General features: G+C 43.9%; 1 protein-coding gene across 2 annotated transcripts in view; it reads right to left on the bottom strand.

The window, feature by feature from the left end:
• KLHL29 (kelch like family member 29) overlaps positions 1-23,984 on the bottom strand; it is a 554,920-nt gene that overhangs the window by 73,998 nt on the left and 456,938 nt on the right. For both annotated transcript variants that reach the window (XM_015407338.1, XM_015407337.1), the window contains exon 8: positions 4,402-4,600. In XM_015407338.1, the coding sequence (XP_015262824.1) occupies positions 4,402-4,600 (199 nt within the window). The remainder of the gene's footprint in view (positions 1-4,401; positions 4,601-23,984) is intronic.

The raw sequence follows: 23,984 nt of genomic DNA, 5'->3' as shown, positions 1-23,984 counted from the left end.
TTTGTGTGTACACGACGAATTAGCATGCTCCGTTGGGTGCGTGTGCGCATCCACAGAGACGTGGACAAAAAACCCCCACCTTATTTGCAAGGGGACATGGGCGGGCGCCGGATGCCACCGGAAACGCGATCAGACGCCCGCCCTTGCCACGCAGTTTCCGGAAACTAGTACCTCCGAGGTACTAGTTTTTTGCCACGCAGTTTCGGCTGGAAGCCTCAGTTGTGCCACGGGAGTGCTACGCTTCCCAGATGTGCTGGTGAGATCGCGCCCGGAAACTCCGCCTGTTTTCCGTCTCACTTGTGTGGCTTCTGTTCCGTGTGACCGCAGCCGTAGTAACCTCTACCTGAATTTCTTCAGTGTTATGTTCAAGCTCCTTGTTTATTTAATCCTGTGGACTCGTTGCCTCAGGGAAAGAAATACACACAAACACAGGCTAAAATCCTGGTCTATATGCAGGGCTTTTTTCCTGAGGGAACATGCCAGAATGGAGTTCTGAAACCTTTTTGACAAAATTAAAAGTGAATGAGTTTTCAGTAAACAGATTGAAAACTTCATTTCTCTCTTGAGAGTTCTTGCACCTCTCCCCACCGCCCCAAAAAACCCCTGTCTATATATATGGTGGCAGCCTGTGAATGGAACAGTGTTTGAGTCCCCAACCCCAATAGCTCTGTGCAGGGTTTGAGTGAGGTGTGATTATTAAAGGGGGGCGGGCTACCCTGTCTACTGATGTCTCTGTGAATGAGAGGGAGGAGCTGAAATATGAAATGATCATGGCTTAAAAAGAGGCAAGAAGGGTAGCAATGACCTACTATTAACCCTGAACCTGTGGGAGAGAGGTTGTGGAGGGTGGTAGGCACTCTGTGTGAGTGAGAAAGGTGCATCACACATGGGTTGAATACCCACGCTGTCATGGAACCTGTGGAGTGACCTTGGGCCAGTCACATATTATGTTCAAGCTCCTTGTTTATTTAATCCTGTGGACTCGTTGCCTCAGGGAAAGAAATACACACAAACACAGGCTAAAATCCTGGTCTATATGCAGGGCTTTTTTCCTGAGGGAACACGCCAGAATGGAGTTCTGAAACCTTTTTGACAAAATTAAAAGTGAATGAGTTTTCAGTATACAGACTGAAAACTTCATTTCTCTCTTGAGAGTTCTTGCACCTCTCCCCACCGCCCCAAAAAACTCTGTCTATATATATGGTGGCAGCCTGTGAATGGAACAGTGTTTGAGTCCCCAACTCCAATAGCTCTGTGCAGGGTTTGAGTGAGGTGTGATTATTAAAGGGGGGCGGGCTACCCTGTCTACTGATGTCTCTGTGAATGAGAGGGAGGAGCTGAAATATGAAATGATCATGGCTTAAAAAGAGGCAAGAAGGGTAGCAATGACCTACTATTAACCCTGAACCTGTGGGAGAGAGGTTGTGGAGGGTGGTAGGCACTCTGTGTGAGTGAGAAAGGTGCATCACACATGGGTTGAATACCCACGCTGTCATGGAACCTGTGGAGTGACCTTGGGCCAGTCACATATTCTCAGCCTCACAGGGTTGTGGTGAGGATAAAATGGAAACGGGGTGCATATTGTAAGCCACATTGGCTGAGAACAGTGGGATATAAAGGGAGTAAATGAAGTGTCTTCAAAGCCAAAGCATAATGTGAACGTGGCATGGGGTGACGAACTGTATCACAAATGCGTGAAACCCAGAATGAATGCCCATCGTCAACAGTGACCCATCAGTGTACATGGCAATTAGCTTCACCCAATCCAGTTCCTTGTAGGCAATGGAATCCTCCAACTTCCTGAACACATCTTTTCTGTGGATAATTGTGCTCAGTGATTCAGAAAACAGATAACCTCCCTCACAGGAGGCTGCAATAGCCTTTCAAGTTCTGTGCACACACAAAGAAATTGCACACAAGAGGCAATGTCTGTTGATTCAGCCAAATGAAGTGCCGAGGACGGCTTGTTTTTGTTTCTGCAATTACCTGATCCAAAAAGGTCTATGCTCAGCTCAAAGATTTGGCTTCTCATGGGTTGATTTGGAAGCCAGAACAGATTCATTTTCCTTGCTTACTGCTCCCCAAGGATCAGGCTCTCTGCTTCTTCTAGATATGGCTTGACAGGATCCTCTCCAACTGTATGGGACTTCTTACGTTCAGCAAGCGATAGAAGCCTCGGAGAACAGCTTCATTTGTCATAGCGAAGTGCCCAGTTGAATCCATACGGGAAGATTTCAAAATGCCCTCCTTCGTCTTAAATAATTCAATATATTTTTCTGCAAACTGTATGTGACTTTGTTCCAGCTGAGCCTTTAATTTGCTGGGTTTCATGCTCTCTAGGCTAAGAACTTTACTGCAAAGCCTGCACTGAGGCATTTCAATGGACATCAACAACATCTCTGAAGCCCCACTGTAAAAAAAACACTCTGTCGTATGACAGTTTCTTTCCTGAAGCCATGATTGTCATGTCTGGGTGCCTACAGTTACAATAGTTTCACCCCCCCTCTGCAATTCCCAGCCTCTTGCCCAGAGTATCCTCGTATCCTGTGCACCCAGTCTCACAGTTTAAATTCAAGGTTGGCCCAGACTTGCCCAGAGCTCACAAAAGGAAAAGTGGCAAAGGAATTAAAAAGTAATAAATGGGAATGCTTTAGTAGCACCCCCCCAGGCCTTCTAGCACAAAAAAAGAAATCTGCTGCCTGTTAAATGCCTCCCACTGGGTCCGAACACTTCCTTTTACCTCCTGGATTATGAAAAGCCGTGTAGCAGAGAGCAGCATAGTCCTAGCAACCTCACTACACAGTGGCTTGGTGGGGAAGTTACTGATTGTCCAACAGGCCTATCAATAGTGGGAATACCTCCTCAGTGAAAGAATATTTGTTGATAACAACAACATCATAAGCAGGCATAGGGCTGTATCCAAAGAGCTTTTCTGCCGGTGAAAAGGAAGGGGGCGGTTCCCTTTCACCGGTCAAAAAGGCTCTGCTGGGGATCTCAGGATGCGAATGCACAAAAGCACATGAGATGGGCGCTGTAATAAGGAGGGATACTGGGAGAGGTGGCGTGAAAAAGCTGTCCAGATCCAATCTATAATGAGTAACTTAATTAATTTGTTAGAACCATATGTCAGCTTGTTACCATGCCAAGAAGGCCTTCCTGGTTACACCTTACCCAGGGTATACAGAGATTTACATGTCTTCATACGAGGAGGGGTCATAGCTCAGTAGTAGAGTATCTAGCTCAAGATGGGTAGCCATGTTAAGTCTTTAAATTTTGTTAGTTTTCAATGGGCTACTGGACTCTTCCTCTTTTCTACTGGTAGAGTATCTGTTTGGCATGCAGAAGGTCCCAGGTTCAATCCCTTGCATTTCCAGTAAACAAGGATCAGGTGATAGCTTATGTGACAGACCTGTGCCTGAGACGCTGGCAAGCCACAGTTAATCTGAGTAGACAGTACTGACCTAGCTATATCGATGGTCTAACTCAGTATCAGAAAGCTTCATGTGTGAGCTATGATAAGCAGGGGTCATTTCGTAGAAAAAGAGCTAGGGGGACTCATTAGCATAACTCATTAGCATATGCCACACCCCCTGACATCACCGGAAGTGTGTCCTCCCCACAGCCGGCAGCGACCTCAAGCAGGCACCAGCAGGGAGCTCCAGGCCCCGCCCTCCCGCACCTCACCCGGGGGGATGGCGTCCCCCCACGTCCCCCCCCAAATGACCCCTGATGATAAGTAAAAGCTCTCTACTGAAAGCTTAGGCTACAATCGTATGTACGCTCACTTGGTCCCAAGCCTTTTTGAATTGAGTATGCTTTACTCCTGAGTAAACATGCACAGGATCAGGCTCTTGTATATGCATATTCACATGAATAGGGTCTTAAAATTGTTGGTTTAAATTGGAAAATATCGGTACGACAGAAAAAACTATGTACAAATTACGTGGTCTTGACTAATGACAGACACCTCAGGACCCTTCCCAAGGCCATCCTTGGTGCCAATCAGAATTGGATACACATGCACAAAACTGTCACCTACTGTCTGTACTGAGGCGTTTTGAAATTGTGGACAATCTGTAACAGAAAAGCAAGGGCTGGGGGCTCTACATCTGATTTGTGGTGATGAATATATACTCACTGCGTCTAAAGACTTTAGCACAGGGGGAATCTGTGTCAAAAAACCTGAAGTGAAACTATGGGGTACCTGATTGGGCAATCTGCTACTCTGACTATATCTTGGAAGTGCCACAGAGAAAAAGAGAGAGATAGACATAGAGAGAAAAGAAAGCTGTTTAATCTTGCATCCATATGCAGACAATAAACAGCCCGATCAGTCCTGTCAACGGCTGCAGACAATGATAGCTCCCAGAGTTTCCTCTTTGAAACAAACTGTGTTTTTACCTGCTGATAGCCTGGGCCGGGTTCTTGGAGTCTGCATCTCTTGTCGGGCGTGCGGCAACATGTGATAACGCTTCGCTTCATTCACTAGATCCCGGCAAGCCTCTGAAGACTTTATCAATTCCTCGTTGTCAACAACGTTTAGCAGATAACTGGGATGGATGAAGGGTAGGCGGACCACTGCCAGCAACTCAGCTGCATACTGGAAAAAACACAAGGCAACTGTTTCACACTGATGGACTCTTGGAGACTCGGCATCGCTTCCTCCTGTTCCCGTCTTCTACAAAGCTGACATTTAAAGTGACCCAAGCCACATCTTTTTGCAATAGAATTAAAACTTTTTCTAGTTATGCACACCACCTTGTCTTCCTCCCCAGACGAAGACTGCACTAGGGGCAGGTGTTAATAAGTCCTGGGGCAAAAGTCCAGGATGGGGCCCCAGAATCACTGCCACCACCTCCTGATGGGGGCTAAGCAACAGGTACAGACCTTGCTCTATGCCAGGTAGGTAAGACTCACTGTTACTGCAAGCCAGTTGCCCAAGCCCCAGATAGGATGGACACCAGCAGGAGTAGAAGCCTAGTTCTCCCCCCCCCTTCAGAAGAGAGGGTTGGGAGTGGTTGGGCGCTCCATCCAGGGCAGCTGCCCCCTGTTACCTATTGGCTAAGACCGCCTCTTGATCACACGCGCAAACAGTAAGGAAAATACTTGCTTGAGGATAAGGTCACAAGGCTTCTAAATTCCAGTTTGAGTGTTTGAGACTATTTGTCCTCTTTAGAATTTTACTTTGAATAGGTGGCGGGCAAGCCAAGTATTTGCCTTTTTTTTTTTAAATTGTATCTTGTATGTTCTTGAGTACTAAATGTACTGTATTTTATAGATATCTGCTTCTCCCTTTGAAACTTGGATTACCACAGGGAAGGAGTTTGCATTCCCTAGTGGAAGAATTGGTTAAGTGCTTCTTTGTAAAAAAAAAAAAATTCATTACATATTTGTACTGTATATTTTTCATACTGATACAGGTTTATTTCATTTTATTTTATTTTGTGAGGCTTAAGAAATTATTCTGATGAAGAATTATTTGAAAGGGGAGTATTAATATCCAGAAACCTCTTTGATAAACTGGACTTTTGGAATTTAGAAGCCTTGTGACCTTTTCTGCAAGCAAGTTTATTTTCCTTACTACATATGGATCTTTTGGGGGGTTTCTTATAGGGTCATTTTCACAGATGTGTTGGGTTTTCCTGTTCTTTGTATTCTGGTTCTGTGAAACTGTTTCTGGGATATACTCACACAAACAAGCACACACTATCTTAAGGCCTTCCTGGATATCACAGTGGAAAAAATAATCTTTAAAAGATAGTGGTTCTTGTCCTATAGTCTTGTACTAGGGTTGCCAAACCCCCCCCCCCAATTTGCCAGGGGTCCCCCGTTTTTTGGGGGGGTTCTACCCGCCGCCGGCCAGATGGCCAGCGGGGGAAGCCCCACCCCCAACACCCACAGCCACCCCTCTCTCCCTTTAAGTGTGTGGAACCGTGTTTCCTCCCAAGCCTGTGTTTCCTCCCAAGCCCGATCTCCGCTTGAGATCAGGCTCGTAGGGAAATGCCAGCTTCGTGCATTTAAAAGGGAAACGCAGCTGCTCTTAAAGGGGAAATGCCGGCTCCTGCTCTTAAAGGGGAAACGCTGGCTCCTTTAAGTGCAGGGAACTGCCGTTTCTGGAGATCCGGCACGTGGTCGGGTGGGGTGGGGGGTGGCAGATGTCCCCAACGTGACGTCATCACGTCGGGGATGCCCCACCCCCTCTAGGAATGCCCCCAAAGTCCCCCGCTGGGGGTGAAAGATGGACTTGGCAACCTGTCTTGTACACAAATATTTGAAAATAAAACCGAAAATGAATTTATACTGAATTTAGTATCTTATACATAGGAGACTTCCTGTATTCTTCCCAGTTGCCTCAGTTAACCTTGAAATTTAAGACTGGCAAACAAACAGCAATTCCAGTAGCATTTTGAATGTAAAAAAAAATATGTCTATAGACCATCTAACAGGGAACAGTGAATAATAGCATTGGTTTTGTAAAGGCACGAGGTTTGTTCATTGGCAAAACAAATCTGCTCTTTCTAGGTTTTGTTAGAAGTCAAACTCCAGGAGCTAATAATCAAATGCAGATGGCATGTCTCCAGTTTTCTGCATAAATAAAATAAACTTTATAGTGCGAAGGACATTTAAATGGCTGGGAACATCCATCACCCGTCAAAGCCTAACAGAAAGAAAAAAAAGAAAAAAAAAACCTAGAGAGAAAAATGACAACTTATAAAAATGTAGAATTCCTGCAATGATTTATTTCTGTAACTGTTCATTCTCTTAAATATCACGGACTGCCTTGAAGGGAAAAAAAAAGCACAACATTTGGAGAATGTGCTGACAGACAGAGTGCAGACAGATAGAGCAGATTTGAACAAATGAAAAAAGGTGATTAAGAATAATCAAGGCTATCACTGTGACAATGCATTTACACACTGGAAACTTTAAAAGCTTCAAAAGCTGCCAATTGAGCACCTGTGATCTTTAAGCAACTGTGAGCATTCATCACCATTCATGAGTCTTTCCCTTAGCAGAACGTTCAAGCTTGTATAGAAGCTCATTTCAATGGGGAAAGAAGACTGAAGAATAGAGGAAAGCGAATGGCATCCAAGGAGAGCAAATTAGTACCATTTCGAATGCTCTGACATTAATAAGCCTAGTTTTCTAGATGGTGGATAAGGGTTTGGACCCATAAGGCAGGCGTGTTCTGCAGTTACGTGGTTAACCACCCACAGTCACATAATTTGATATTATCTTCTTTTTTCAAGAGGTCTGGCCAGGGCTCCAGCAATCTGATCACACAAAACTATGTAAAAGTGCCTACTAGCTCTGAAAGAGCCAGATATCTTTTTTTAAACGTCTCACTTTGCTGAACAGACTATTAAGGATAGGAGTATCAAGGGATTTTTAAAAAGTCTTCTGGCACCAAAACCGGCAACGTTTGTTGATTTAATACAGCAACTTCTGCCAACTGAGTCTAATAAATTCGTTCACCCAAGTAACATCGGCTACAGTCCCAAAGGGGAGAGCAGGCAGAGGAGAGACCCAAACGAGTCAATGAAGAGGAGGGGATGTGGCCCAGTGGTAGAGTGTCTGCCTCCCTTGTTTGCAGAAGGCCCCAAATTCAATCCCTGGCATCTCCTGTTAAAAAAGGACTACGCAGTAGGTGATGTGAAAGACCTCGGCCTGAGACCCTGGAAAGCCACTGTTAGTCTAAGGAGACAATATTGACTTTGGTGGACCAAGGGTCGGATTCAGTGTAAGGCTGCTTCATGCGTACTTGTCCTTTTGGCCACGGCAGTCCCCACTGCTGAACAGACAAGTCAACATTCGGCATAAAAATCTGCCCAATTTTTCAGCACCTGGGAAAATATTACTGCAGGAAGGACAAAATAAATTTCAGTTCATGTGTGCTGTTCTCTACCATGTGGGCATATCCCGTGTCTGGATTGTTACCATAATAGGAATAATCTACCTCTTTAAGCTTCGGATTCGCATGTGAATATTTTTGTAAAATTGTTTGCATGCTTCCACGTGCAAGTTCTTCTCTGCTTTGCATTCCGAACTGCCACATGCACCTTTTGGGGAGGGGAGCACCCATATGAGCCTGTGTTTCGATTGCTCTTCCCCAGTTCTTAACGCGGTCTTTCCCAAACCTGGTTTGCTCTGCTGTTTGGAAAGCATGCGGTCCAAGCTCAGTATTGTTGTGTACCCAGGGAAGTCCGCGCACGCAGTCTGGGCAACACGTGGTCAGGCGAAGGGCCCGAGCTTCGTCTCCAAAGACAATAGCTAGAACGGATCCTAGTGTGCACCTATCGGGAGGCTAGGATCCTAGAAGGGACCTATGGGTCTAGGGGTGCACTGTACATACCCTTGCGCGTGTGTGTGTGTGTGTGTGTGGTGTGATTTAGGAATATAAGCCAGCCTGCGAGCCGGCTAAAACATCTCAAGATCTTAATGTAACTAAATAAAGTATGAGCTGTAATCACTCTTCAGCGCATCAGCCTCAGTACTTTATAGTATCGAGCCAGATGGATGGAAAGGTGTGCATTTTATTGTTCTGTCCCTATCAGCACCATCTCCCTGCTGTTGGCCCCTCATAGTGGCCATTGTCTCGGCTACACCACCAGAAGACTTTTTTGAGGACATCAGGTGAGAAAATATACTTCTTGTATAGCCTTCTTAAAGTTTTCACCTATCCCATATTCATCCATAATCTTCCAAATATACCCATCGAAAGCCTTGTAGACATCCAACTTAAGGAGGGCAAACTTTTTTGGGGGGCCATGTTCTATTATATTAAGGATGTTTCTAATTGGGTAGCTTATATTCCTTCCACTCACAAACCCATATTGGTCCCCTTTAACTAATTTCGGTAGGAGGACTCTGTTGAAATGTAATCCTTTGTAACAACGTTAAATAGACAAGTCTCAAGACACATGTCCATTCTGACAATTTTTTAAAATTAAAATAAACAACTAATATTAATGAGTACAGTAATAACTGCAGTTTTAGAACTGAGATAAGATTTAAAAAACAGGGCAATCTTTTTGACTGCTGTAATAGTGTTAGTCCACGCTGACGATCTGAACAACCTGGGCCTGGTTATTTTTCTAACAGCCTGCTTCCGGGAGGCTTTAATAAGCACAAATAAAAGGTGAAGTTGTTCCACCAATTAAGCGTGCCCTTTGCCCCACCCATTTCCCTCCCAGTTACATCTACCACACAATATGGCTGCAGACATATTAGTAACTGTTATTTCCAGCAAAATGAAGTCAGAGGGAGCGCCTCAAACATATGTCCGTGGGAGGCAAAGCTCTGATTTCAAAAGATGCTTATTTTGAAAGAATGCCCGGGGGCACTGAACGGCGCATCATTCTCAGCCAAGCTGAGGTAACAGACACTGAGAATACAGAATAACCACCGGGGATTGCGGGAGGATGGCATAGGGTATATCAGGGGTTTCTGTTTGTCCACTGATGCCAGAATAGCCCTTGAGCCATTTAAATGAGAACGTTTTGGAGGCCTACAGTATTACAGTCCAGTAGAAAAGAATCATGTACCTTTGCTAAGCATCAAGACTGTGGAACCCCCTCCCCTCCAGGGATATCCTTCTGTCCCCTGTCTTCTGCCAGACTTTGCAGGGGTGGGCAAACTGCAGTTCGGGAGCCCCATGCGGCTCTTTCACACAGTCTAATTTAATGTTAATAAAAGCAAATTTGCATATTTTCCAATAAAAACGTGTGCGTACTATTTGTTCATGTCTTGCAGCTCTCAAATACCTCACGTTTATTCTGTGTGGCTGTTACATTAAGCAAGTTTGGCCACCTGAAGACTTTTGTTTTGTTTCGTTTGGCATTTCCTCAATAATCCCACCTCCCTGCCCTATGTTTTTAATTGATGTCTCTCTCTCTCTCTCTTTTTTACATATGTAGTTTAGTTCTGGTTTTTAACTCATTTGGTGATCTGTCTTTTTACACTGCTGTGTTAGCTGAAAGGCGGGCAATAAACCTTTTTAAAAAAGTAGTTCAGTCTATCAGAGACGATCCATGCCTTGACACTACTGGCCTGAGCACCTCAGTGCAATCCTCTGCTAAATCAGATACTTCTTTTTTATGACCATCCCCCAAGTGTGGGTCTTCAATGAGGCCTGTCAGACCAAAGAGGTTAAGAGGTGGCAGAATACTAAAGTGGCAGAATGGATGGTACCACTTGAGACCGCAGGGAAGGGAATTCGTTTCCCCCCCCCCCAAATTCCCCACATTAATCATTCATTGTAAGTGGAAAATTAGCTTGTATAGAAACGGAGGGAGAAAAGTTAGGAAAAGCAGCCTTGCCCAGCCGCAGAGAAACCAAGACTCATTACTATAAGGTCACGTGTTTGTACATACTAGGATTGCCAAGCATATGGCTAGATTGGGTATGGCTAGAACCATAAAAGCACAGAGTTTCTGGCAATTCCTAGAACTACCCTATACCTGGAAGAGATGTAATGCCACAGTTGGCATTGGCCCCCCCCCCCAACTTTACCATTGCCTGGCAATCCATTAAAACATAAATGTCTTATCTGAAAGAGGTATCACTGCTTGTTTTAGTGTTTCAACTGCTCAGAAAAAAGACATACAAAGAACTTCTGGGACAAAGCATATGTAGACTGCACAAAACAAGTGATTAATACACATGCACATGAATGATCAAAACCACATTTCAGCCCTAAAATTACAGGTTTTATTTACTTTAGAAGAAGAAGAAGAGATTGGATTTATATTCTGCCCTTCACTACCCAAAGGAGTCTCAGAGCGGCTTACAATCCTTTTCCCTTCCCCCCCCACAACAGACACCCTGTGAGGTAGGTGGGGCTGAGAGAGCTCTTTTGAGAACTGCCCTTGAGAGAACAGCTCTGAAACCCAAGGTCATACCAGCAGCTGCATGTGGAGGAGAGGGAATCAAACCCGGTTCTTCTAGATTAGAGTCCATGCTCCTAACCACTACACCAAACTGGCTCTCCAGTTTGCAGCCTTCTAAAACTATAAAATCTAATTCCACTCCGTCCCATCCAACCCCAAACAATAACTGAGATAGACAGCTGGTATATGGTATATGAAGGAGCTGACAGCATGCACAGACAATGCGTTTGTTTTATTTGTGGGAATTTAAACCCCTAAGTGTGCAGAAAAATCTCTTTAGCCTCCACGTGGTCCGATCCATGGATTTAGCTACCTGCAGATGGGGACCACAGGAGCTATTAGAATATATAAGGTATTGATATTAGAAATCTGGGGGGGCAAAACCTTTGTGAGTCTTTACAGGAGATCTGAGGAGGAATACAGGGTTGGATCCTATCTGCTTTTCTGCTCCATCTTGTTCAATTCCCCTCCTTACTGCATTTGTTCATATGGGATCACAAGCACAGACTTTTTGGTTTCTTCCCTCTTTTGCTGATAGAAAAAAATGGTTGGATGGATCTAATCTACAGCACTGTTTAACAAAGCCCACTGAAGTAAAACTATTTTGTGTTCCTGTGAAATATCATGCAGCAGGGGACTCTACACGCTTGTCCAGGTACAAGCGGGAGCAGCCACTGAGAAAGTCAATGACCTGGCTGTTTGAATTAGTCAAAAGGAACACACCCAGAATTAATCTTTGTTGGTCTTAAAGGTGCCACGGGACTCACACTTCCAAAAGATACTGCTGAAGTCAAGAACTCAAGTAATGAGTGGGGCTATATCAAGGTGGACGATCCTTCAAGCATGTGGGCCCCAACTCATGAGTAGCTTTACAAGTCATTGCCAGCACCTTGAACTGATACATTCAAAACAGGCGTCTTATGCATGGAGTGGTGATTTCCTATCCATGGACAAGATGCTACATTTTATATCACATGAAGCTTCCAAGTGACAATCAAGGGCAGCCCCATGTAGAGTTCATTATAATACTCCAACTTAGATGTTACAGCAATACAGATCACTGTGGCCAGGTCAATGACGTCCAAGAAAGAAGAGAGTTTCTTAATTAGTTGAAAGTGATAAAACCACTTACAGCAGCCATGGCAATCTGCTCCTCAGAGCTGGGTCCAGAGGAGCCCCAAAACTCTTCATGAGATCAGACAGGAAAAATTTGACTCCAGGGCAGTCTAGTCCCTCCAGAATATCCACAGTACCAATCAACATAACCCAGCAAGGTGAGAGCAGAATTATTATTATTATTATTATTATTATTATTATTAAGGGAGGACAACATATATATATAAGTCTTTACATTGCACACGTTCACAGCCGACGGGGATTTTTTGCTCAGTTGTAAACTCAGACATGTTCCAGACGGCATTTTTTCCACTTGGCATGGCTTGATGTTGTCGGCTTCTTTCTCCAGGACTCTTCGGGTCGCAGCGCTGCACTGCCATCGCCCGACCGAAACGGCCCATTACAGGCTTCTTGATACCGAAGAGATCTTCTAGGCTTCCGATCTTACGAGCTGAACACTCCGTTCGCCGGCTAACACCTCCCCCACTGGGGGTTTTTTGGTGTGCCCACCCTCTCTAAGGAGTGGTACCCATTTTATCTACTCGCTGAAGCTTTCAAACCGCTGGGTGGACGGCGAGCTGGGGACAAGACTGGTAGCTCACACCAGCGCGGGGCTAGAACTGAAAGCAGTTCTGTTCAGCTCAGATGTTACTTGTAACCAGAGGATAAATCCCCTGTGCCACCGCTCCCCTGTACCATAAAAGAGCACCCTGTGGAGAATGCGCCTTCACCTACAACTTGCTATTAAAGTTAATCATATTTGGCTTGCAGGGTTGTCAAAAAAAACAACAATGTCCATATCTCAGGGCTAGTAAGATGATAGGAACAAACAAGCAAGCTGTAAACTGACACCCAGCTAAGGGCAATCGGTCCAACAGACATGCAAATAGGCTCTGCCAGTGTGAGATCAAAGGAGGGAGAAATCCCACCTCTTCCCGAAGGGGGGGGGGCAAAGGATAGTTGGGTCACCTCCCTCTGTCAAACAGGAAGAAACATCCAAACTAAAGGTTGGGATAAGGCAACGGTTATAAATTCCCTGGACCTGAAAGGGAAGCTCTCTTGCAGTTCTTTCATCTCTGGACTCATGCTGGCTGACATGAAGGACTCCCTTGGACTCCATTTTGATCATGTAGCTCAAGTGGTTAAGACGCTGAACTGCAGACTGTGGAAGGTCGGTAGTTCAGCAGTTCAAGACCCGGGTGCCGCATGACGGAGTGAGCTCCCATCTCTAGTTCCAGCTCCTGCCAACCTAGCAGTTCGAAAGCAAGAAATTGCAAGTAGATAAATAGGTACCGCTTTGGTGGGAAGGTAACAGCGTTCCGTGTGCCTTGGCGTTTAGTCATGCCGGCCACGTAACCATGGAAACATCTTCAGACACCGCTGGCTCTTTGGCTTGGAAACGGAGATGAGCACCGCAACCCTAGTGTCGGATTCGACTGGCTTTCGAGCAAGGGAAACCTTTACCTTTTCCTAGCCACACAATGTGAAGAAGCACAAACCTCGAACACAAGGTAGTTGAACTTCTCTGAGGGATTGCATCTTCAAGGATTCAGTGCCTGTCCATTTAATTACATTGGTTAGGGACAAATCTAGTCAGGGTGAGATGGACTATGGTTTGCCATTTTATTTTCCATCTTTTGCTCAGCCCTGCTGCCTGTAAGTAATCTGAAACATGTGCATAATCCTTTTATTAAACTTTTATAACTTGAACAGTAGAAGTCTGATATCTATGCCCTGAAAGGGTGTCCGCTTGTTTCCATGGCAACTCGGCCAAATGAGGAGGTGAGCGCAGTAAGGAGGCAGAGCCAGGATGAGGCTCTGGAGCCTTAGAGGGCTGGCCAACCTGCATATTTCTCTCTCCTCCCAGATCAACCTGCTCTTCTGTCACTGCCACCGTCTACTCCATTTGTAGAGAATAACTGGCTGTGGGAGTGGGGTCTCAGACCTCTGCCTCCTTACCGCATTCACCATCTCGCTTGGCTGAGTTGCAGAAGGACAAGGAGACACCCTTTTGAACCCTCAAGCATGAAGAAGTCAATATGCCCCCTCCTGTTACTTCGCCTTTGGTAATATGGTTGAGAGTAGGATGTGGTATTGGCAGGGTATAGATATCAGACTTCTAGCATTCAAGTTAAAAAGCAGAGACTTGGGTGACTTGGAAAATTCCAAACTCCTCATGAAGAAGGAGCCCCGTGTCCTTCCACAAAGACAATGCAGAAGGATTACCAGAGTCGACAGTATTAAAAGCTGGTGAGGGGTCCAGAAGAACCAACAAAGGCACATGCTGCTTATGATGTGCCCCGTGCCCCACTTGCCATTGACTACAGGGTGACTAAGGCAGTTCCAGTTGGGAATCAGCCAGAAGTTACACTAAAATTGCTTTTGATAAATTCATAATCTCTAATATAATATCTAAACTACTCAGCCACACCCCACTCAACCCTATTGGCTAGTAAAAGGAATCTACAGGCAGGCAGATAATCCCGTTACTCATACAGATCTAGGTATGGTGTGATGGACTACATTTAAAATGCTGCTTCCTAATGCAGCAAAATCAGAGAAGGGAGTATGTTACGCTTGAGTGACAGGCTGCTCCTTTTCTCTTATTGGCTAGAGCCACCTGAGGGAAATCAGGTGTGTGCTGAGGGGAGAGTGAGTTTGTTTTCAATTCAGTGGCAGTTACGTTCAGTAAAGTAAAAGTTCAGTTACAGGAGTGGATGTCTGAAAAATCTTACTAAAAGTCTGTCAGATAGGTTCACCTTTTGAATAATGGGAGAGACTCCTGGTCTTAGCTGTGTTAAACGTAACCGGAGAAAGAATTCCATCTAAGAACTCAGAGTCTAGTGTCAGCTAAAGCTGAAGTACATTTTCACACAGACACCAAGAAGTGGGGTTTTAGATCTTGGCAAAGAGTGAATGGGTAGCAGGCTGAAGCTCCCAATCAGGTCAAAAGGAAAAGGAGTATATTTTCAGGGAAGAAATATAACTCCCGTCCAGTTATACAGGGAATTGGCACTGAGGCAGTCCCTGGTCTGTAGTGAAAGGAAATGGTTATAGACTACTCAAGGAAAAGAAGACACATTGTGATTTCAGAAAAGGGGAAAGAATTTGTTACACTAAAAGAGTGACCTTTCCAGAAAGCCTGAACAGTTATTAGGAAACTTATATGCAGAAACATTGTAACTGAAACGAAAATATTTAGTCAACCATCTCTCAATGATAAGAATCAAGATTTTGTAAAAATGAGCTGCTACAACACTATCTTGTCTGTCAAGCTGCTGCCAGCCCTCTGCTGGGGGAGCTGCTGCCAGCCCTCTGCTGGGGGAGTACCTCATAGCATCCCTGCCTATTAAGCAAAATATTTTTGATTGTTCACTGTACACAGTCTCCAGTGCCACTTCAAGGGATCTAAAAAGAGGGCTCCTGTTTGCTCCTTAAAAGTTCCTGGGCTTGGCAAAAGCCAAATCAGATTCTGTGAAAGCGTGGGACATTCAGATTTATAAAGCCGCAAATATTATCATGCTACTGGGGGCCATCTCAGTACCTGAAGGGAACTAAGAATTTTGGTGGGAAAAATCTGCCTCACAGTGAAGAAATAGGGGTCTGTCATAGATGGTTTATTTGACAACTTTTACTAGACTCCTTTGGCCTAGCTAGAACAAAATCTAAATCATTGCTACACATTTAAGTTCTCAATTTCTCCCTAAACAAATAGGCCATATTTTGTTGTTGTTCTTCTTCAGTTGCATGGTCGAGTCCGACTCTTCGCGACCCCATGGATCACATCACGCCAGGCCCTCCTGTCTTCCATCGTGCTCCAGAGTTTGCTTAATTTCATGTTCGTTGCATCAATAACACTGTCATATAACCAGGGCTAAACAGCCACTGAAGTAATAAAGCAAAAGCTTGCCCACTTTTTGCTTAATTGGATTAGCAGAGAAACATCATTTTGTTTCCCTCTCTTTGTCTGAACTTGTTTCTCATTGTGAAAACTAATAATAATTTAGAACCGGTTGCTCTCTCATCAACATAAAAGCTAGAATCACTGTTTGAAGCTTTTGTCACAGGTCTCTCTGATAGACCCGTACCCCCAACTGTGCACAGTATTCCAAATTCTGGTTGAGCTAGCTTTGCAGATTTCAATACATCCAAGCTACCAAGGCATTCCACAGCATAGTCTTCTCCAATTCTGATTTGTGGCCACTTTTGAAAGTTGTTAGCTACGATTGTATTTAATGTCTTGTTAGTGCTTTTCTTTTAACTAAATCCTGAAATAAGCACTGTTCCACGTTTCAGCCTTCATACCATCTGCTGCTTCTTTTCCTCCCTTTTCTTTTGCCCTTTTCCATCTCAGTATATTTTAATGTCATTTCCATTACTACCCTTTTCTTTTTATTCACTAATACAGAACAACTTCCCTCAAGGGAATTTTGTAGAATTTATAGGGCTGGATTTCCACAGAGCATCTCCATCTCCATCCTGGTACATTCCAATACACTTGTGTGTTTTTGTACCTTAGAATTCTACTGCAGCTACAAATTTTAATATGCATTCCATTAGTTATTCATATGTAGATGCAGGCTGAATTCTTAGAGGAAGAAATATTCAGGTTTGTGCTGGCAGTTCCTTTTGGGTTGCAAATGGACAACCAGGCCTCAACCTTTCAAAAATGTACCTTATTGTATAGAGAGCAGGACTCTGCTTCAAGGAATGAAGCCACCAGATTGCAAGGAAGAAAGGAGAAACAGCATTTTGTGACTACTACTGCCATATATAACTTCCAACAGTGAATGCACCTTCACAAAAAACAGTAAAATCAAATCATCCAGATTTTTTACTCTCAGCAGCCAAGACGTTGTTTATCCTTCCTGAGGTCTGGGTACAAAGATGTTTGTGAACATAAGATTGGAAGACAGTAATCATGGTTGAATGTTGCTTTGGAACTCAGGTGACCCAAATCAAAGTCACTCTGCCCATTGGTTCCCAATATAGGTGGTGTGAATTAAATATCTTCATTTGTTGTAGCTCATGAGCATTCATACAGTTCTGCAAAGCAGCAAAAATCCAGTGTGACATCTCAATATAGATTCAGGTGGGTAGCAGTGTTGGTCTGAAACAATTCAATTCCTAGGGGTACCCTACGCCCCATCCCCAACTGTCCCGCTGGTTGCTAGACTTGGACCTATTACGCACAGGTGTTTCCCCTCACATATCCGTCAGGTTTTCTTTGTCATTCTGCTTTTATTTTCCTCCCTTCAGTGCTCAGTTCATTTTCTGATCACTGTTTTCCCAGGTTTTCTGAGAGTACTTTTGTGCCGATTTTCCCCTTGTTTCACTTCTAAGCTGAAGGTAATTCACTCCCTGCCCACACTAAGGTTGTCCACCCACTCTGCACCTTCCACCATCCTCTCCCCCTTCATCAGTGTATGAGCTCCATTTTCCCCTCACTTAATTTTTTTTACAAGCCTAGCTGTCGTGGGTCATGAAGTCCTCAGGGAAGAGGACTCCTCAGGAGAAAGGAAGCCATGCATGGATGGCTCTGAGTTAGTAGAAGCCAGCAAACAAGCTGATGAGCTGCAGGCTGATCAAGACTCACCACTGAAGGCTGATCTGGAGCTTTCACCCAGCTCTGATGCAGCAGGTGAGACATAAGTGATTAAGACCAGCCCAACAGGCTCACCCTTTGAGTGCCGGAGACAGAAGCTTAGAAGGGAACTGCAAGCAAGGAGGTGGAATGCACATTTCATGGTCCATTGCCAGATGCTTGCTGATGACAGCCTGGAGTAGTTGCAGCAGTACTCCCAAGCAGCTGGCTGCTAACAAGGGCTTCTTAGGAAGTGCCTATAAAACCCAGGGCTGGAAGCCGGCATGCTGTGGAAGCAACAAGTCATTCTGTTGGACTCTGTGATCATAACTCCTGACCCTGCTTTCTTCATGTGACTTTGGACTGGCTTGGGAATTTGTGACTCTGTGGCTTGTGGATGACCACTGTACCTCCTGAATATGCTCTCTGGTTCACCCCTTCTGGTAATGACCCTCTAGCTTGTGCAGTTTTGGCTGGTCGACTTCTGGGACTAACTTCTGAACTTTATATGAACACCTGAATGTGTCTGGCTTGTCTGCCTATGCCTGCTACATGAATTAGTAATATGAGACTATTGCTAGTCTTGGGTCACTGAATGAAAAAAGTTAAAATGGTGGTGGTGGGTTTTTTTTAAAAGGAGCTGTGTGAGGTTTAGTTCCCTGCTGGTATTTACTTGAAAGAGGAATCAAAGAAGAGGCAAATGGCAATATCCCCAGTGAAAAGAGGGGGGGGAAGGATTTCAGTGCTGCATGCAAGCAAAATAAAGGGGGGGGATTGTCAGTGTGGAATGAAATTGACATGAGATGTAAAAAGAGAAAGAGAGACTGGGATGGGAAGACTAAAGCTTTGTAAATATTTTTCCATTTAATGCTTTAGTGAACAAAGTTGGGGGGGGCAATGCTGGCAGTCTCTGGAAGTCTAACATTAAAATGGTGGCTGAACCACAAGGACGTTTGGCAAACTACTGAACTTAAGAATTGCTTAAGAGGGCAATCTGCACAGGACAGGCTTTAAAAACCTGCCAAGATCATGACCAGTGTGCAGGATAAAATTAGAGAACCACAAAGAAAAAAACATGCAAATTTGCAAGGAAGGGCAGGAAATTAGCATTACTGTGACTATGCTAGGGCATTGTTGAAAATATCCTCCCCCTTTACTCAATTCTTTTCAATTTAGTGGCACAAAAAAGCTCTTCAGAGCTTCTGCCAGAGGACTCCTCCCCCATACAAATTGCATCCCTGTGCAAAATGTGGTGGAGTTGCAGCCAACTTTGCACAGGTGTACACACACAGAGACACACACATGTTGCCAATGATCACAGCTTGCAATGCCAGTGTCAGGGGGTTCTACCATGCATTCTCAACATGTTCTTCCATAGTATGAAATCGTGTGACTCTCCCATTTTTCACAGTGGCTGATAACACAGCGCAGAACCCTCTAGTGCTCAGCAATATGGAAAATGGGGCTTCCCAGATACTTGTCAGTTTTAAAAAAATTCCTGTCAATTTCAACATCAGGTTTCCCCCCTTTGCCTGCTTTCCTTTCTGTTCCTTTTCATTCAATGAATTAATGCTAAAATGCATGAGCAAAACCTGAACCACAAGGGTTTAAATGGAAGGTGCTTGCTGGATGCTACTGTGCAGCTGTGATTGGGCAATTGTGTACATTTTAAAAAAACTTTGGACCTCATCCCCGCATGTCACCCGTTGACCTTCTACCCCGATTTAGAAAAGTGCATTTTAAAAAATTGTAGCTGCAGAATAAATACACTGGAGGAAAAAGAATGGTTTGTAAAGCGGGCACAGAATCCGAAGTCAAGATTAAAGGCTTACTGCTCTGAAAATCTGCAGAAGTGTGTGCATAATGGGCTTTGGTAACGATTTCAATTCATGTGGCTTACTTCAAGGAAAGTGTTCTTTGGACAGCAGCCTTACAGTACGATGTGAAAGGTTCCCGTAATTTTTAAAGACAAGATGGGCATAGGACAAGGGCTCTGCCCATTTATGTGAGGGCTGTGTGTAGCATACATGTGTGTGGAAATCTGATCACATGCTACAAAATTCACATGAGCACCCTGTCTGCCCCGGTCCTGTCACTTTGGGAGTCCCACACTTGGAATTTAATTCCCAAAACAGCTTAGGCTGGATTTGGACCGGAAGCTTAAATTCACCCACTCCTTGCACTGTTTTCCCAATATGAAAAAAGCCCTAAGAAGCTGCTATTGTTTGGCCTGTTGGGGGAACCTTATATGCACTGATGGAGTAGTGAGTGAGGATTAAGGAAAAATGCCCGGATTTACTTGAGAATATAGCACAAATACCCAAGAGTATACTAAAACATTATGGATACTACCAAAAATGTACTCTGAACTTCCATTGAGGTGTTCGATGGAAGCCAAGATATTTATGTTATTTATTTAATTAAATAAAACATTTTATGCTGCCTTTTCACCCAGTCAGGGACCACAAGGCAGTGAACAAAAAGAAACATTTAAACAACAATCTGTTCCCCCCCCTGGCAGATTTAAGCAGCCAATGAGGGGCAAGGGTCATACAAACAGGTCTCAAACTACCACGAATCCTGTCCTCAGACTGCACAAGCTGAAAGGTATCCCATGCAACTAGACAAATCAGCACCCTGGACCATCCGATCTTGTTAGTGCTAATGTAAAGTCCAAGTTGGAACAGTTGTGAGAAATTTTTATCTGCAAAGTACTTAGCAAAATTATCATAGTGGGTTGCACAGCAGTCTACCTCCTCCTGTCAGCCAGAACACAATAGGCCTGTGACCTCTTGGGAGAGTTCTGCAGGCCTACACTGTGCAGATGCAATAATAGTGGGAAAATATATATATTTTTTGTCCGCCATCACCCCCTCGGACAGTGACAGGTTTTGTCATTTATTTTTTTTTTACAGAGAGGTGAAAAAGCAAGACCTTGATTATAAATATGTACGTGATGCTATATATGCTGGAGAGGAGGAAAAACAACTACCTTTTATCTCTCCTATCTGAGGCTCAATATAGGGTAAAACACTGGGAAGTCAGTGACAGGATCTTCCCAGCTTCTTCTATGGCTGAATTTGGAGCATGATCACCCAGGGAGGACTGAGAACGGTTAATCCTTTGACCTGTGCAGTTTCACAGGTTTGAAACTAGGCCCTTGCTGAGGTATAACTTTTTAAAGGGAAACACACACACACACACACAAATATTTATCCAGCTCCCCCTCCCCCCAAGACTACAGCAAGTTGGGCGGATTGATTAGCAAACCTGTAAAGGGATGGAAGGACTAAACTTCCTCTCCATTCTCTTTGCAGCACATTAGAGAAAAGACTATGGAAGGCCCATAATCCCCATAATTAGTTTGACTCTAAACTGTCCTGTGGAGGAGGCTGCTGGTAAACTTCAAGGTGTTTGCAGTTGGCCCAGGAACTGGTGACAAACTATTCTAGATTTCCACAAAGAGGATTCATTCCAGCTTGGTACCCAAACTTGAATGGGATCTCTTTTTTTGGGGGGGTGGGGCATCCACAGAACGTTGTCCTCTAGTCATCTACTTTCTGTTTTCTGGCTTGATGCAGGTTTTCTCCCTTTCTCACAATACAAGAACTCGTGGGCACTCCATGAAATTGCTGAGAGGTCGGGTTAGAACGGATAAAAGTACTTCTTCACCCAAAGAGTGATTAAAACATGGAATTCACTGCCACAGGAAGTGGTGGCGGCTACAAGCATGGACGGCTTCAAAAGGGAATTAGATAAGCATATGGAGCAGAGGTCCATCAGTGGCTATTAGCCACAAGGTATAGATAGGGGCTCTGGGGCAAGTGATGCTCTGTCTTCTTGGTGCTTGATGGGGGGTCAACAGTGGGAGGGCTTCTAATGTCCTGGCCCCACTGGTGGACCTCCTGATGGCACCTGGTATTTCTGGCCACTGTGTGATACAGAGTGTTGGACTGGATGGGCCTTTGGCCTGATCCAACATTGGCGTCTCTTATGTTATGTTCTTATGTTCTGTGAACCTGGTTGGATGATCTTTTTGGAAAGATTGCAGTCTTTACATGTTATGTGGATGGGAAGGTGTGCGTTTTCGAAGGTCACACCCACATCCTCACAGCAGTCCCTGACAGTCTCCGTTTCTTCCATGCCTCCAGAGTCCAGAGTGCTTTAAAAAAACACAGGCAATTGTCAGATTGCAATAGTGCAAGTAATCTTATAATGAACTATTGCTGCAATCCACTGTGAGTGTTAAGTGTCATCAAGGCACTTCTGACATGGTAACCCTATGGATTAATGACCTGTGAAACGTCCTATCATTAGTGCTCCTGCTCAGGTCTTGCAAACCGAGAGCCATGACTTCCTTGATTGAGTCAATCCATCTTATGTTGGGGTTTCCTCCTTCTCTGCTGCCTTCAGCTTTTCCTACCATTATTGTCTCTTCCAGTGATTCTTGTCTTCTCATAATGTGTCCAAATATGACAGCCTCAGTTTGGTCATTTCACCTCCTAGAGAGAGTTCAGGCTTGATTTGATCTAGAACCAACTCATTTTTCTTTTTGGAGGTCTGTGATATCCATAAAACTCTCCCTCCAACATCACATTTCAAATGAATCAACTTTCTTCATTGTCCAGCTTTCACACCCATACATAGTAAAGGGGGATACTATAGTATGAATTATCCTGATCTTTGTTATCAGCAACACATCCTTACACTTAAAGATCTTTTCTAGCTCCTTCATGACTCAGTCAAGGAATAGAAAATCTTTAACAATTTCAATCTCTTCATCGTCAACCTTGAAGCTGTGCACTTTCTGCTTTAACCTTTAGCAGTACATCCTTGTTCGACACCTTTGCCAATTTGAAACCATTCTGCCTCTCCATATTCGGTCCTAACAGTAGCCTCTTGTCCAGACTACAGGTTGCACATAAAAACAATCAGATTATGTGGCATTTCTTTTAAAGCCAGCTATAGTTTTTCACGATCCACACACTCAAAAGCTTTGCTGTAATTGATGAAACACAAGCTGATTTTTTCTGAAATTATTTCATATGCCCCAGTAATTAACGTAAATTGGCTGTATGATCTTCAGTGTCTCTTCCTTTTCTGAATCCAGCTTGAACATCTGGCGTTTTTCATTGCATATATGGTAACACTCTTTGTTGTAAGATTTTGAGCATCACTTTACTTGGATGAGAAATTAATGCAATGGTCCAATAGTTGCTGCAGTCTTCGACATCTTTCTATCTTTAATTGGAATGCAGATCGAGCATTTCCAGTCTGTGGGCCATTGTTCTGTTTGCCATATTTGGCATATTCTTGTTAAGATTTTGATGGACTCCATTCCTATGGCTTGAAATAACTCTACTGATATCCCATCTACCCCGGATGGTTTGTTTCTCACAACTGCTTTGAATGCAGCTTTGACTTCACTTTCTAAAGTTAAAGTTTCTTCTTCAAAAGTTTCTTCTTTGAAGAAATCTGTAATCCTTTCCTCTCTTCTGTACGGTTCTTCAGTGCATTGTTCCCAACTTTCCCTTATTTTGTACTGTTCAGTTAATGTATTTCTATGTTAATCTTTCAGCATGCAAAACTGTGCTTTAAATTTTCCTTTGATTTTCTGGATCTTGTGGAACAGATCTCTTCTCCTTCCTTTTTTGTTATTCTCTTTTATTTCTTTGTGCTGGTTATTATAATAGTTCTCTTCATCTCTATGTGCAAGTCACTGGAATGCTGCATTCACACTTCTGATTCTATTTTTGTCACATTTTACTTTTGCTTCTTGACTATCTGTACCTATTTTATGAGTTTTATCAGTCAACTATTGAGGCTTTTCATTTCTTTTGGTCACAGGATTAGTCTTTGCACATACTTCCTTGATAATATCTCTGGTTTCAGTCCATAGTTCTTCTTCTTCTTCTTTTTTGGCCCCCCGGAGGGGATTTTTTAATTACATTTTTATAAAGACTACAAACTACAACAGAAATAGGGAAGGGGACTACATTAAGGGATAAAGAAAAGATACCCACTACTATCTAAAAACCCAAGAGAGGAGATCATCTAGTTAGCTTAGCACACGTTATCACTCAATCATGCTAATCCCATTATGAACTGATTCAACTATAGTATTGTCTTTTTCATATCTTAACTATCACTGTTAACCCGAAAGACCCCCTAAGCATCTAGTATAAAAAAAAGTTTTTCAAAGGCACAATTCAGAGTCCTTCAGCCTTCATTTCCCCTTGCCCAGTCTCTTCCGCAGTTTATAAGGACTTTTAGGGGTGGCTGCCCCTTTCTCTGATAGAGAGTCCTCTCCGGAAGAACCCCGAGTCCAGCTCGCCGCTGGACTTACTGTCCATCTCTTCTTTTTCTTCCTCCTCTGGCTCGCCCATCTGGACTCT

The sequence above is a fragment of the Gekko japonicus genome, unplaced genomic scaffold (genome assembly GCF_001447785.1).
Source record: "Gekko japonicus isolate JY-2015 unplaced genomic scaffold, Gekko_japonicus_V1.1 scaffold239, whole genome shotgun sequence".
Classification (NCBI taxonomy): Eukaryota; Metazoa; Chordata; class Lepidosauria; order Squamata; family Gekkonidae; genus Gekko; species Gekko japonicus.
The sequence above is the reverse complement of the archived record's forward strand: the minus strand, read 5'-3'. Positions and strand labels throughout refer to the sequence as shown.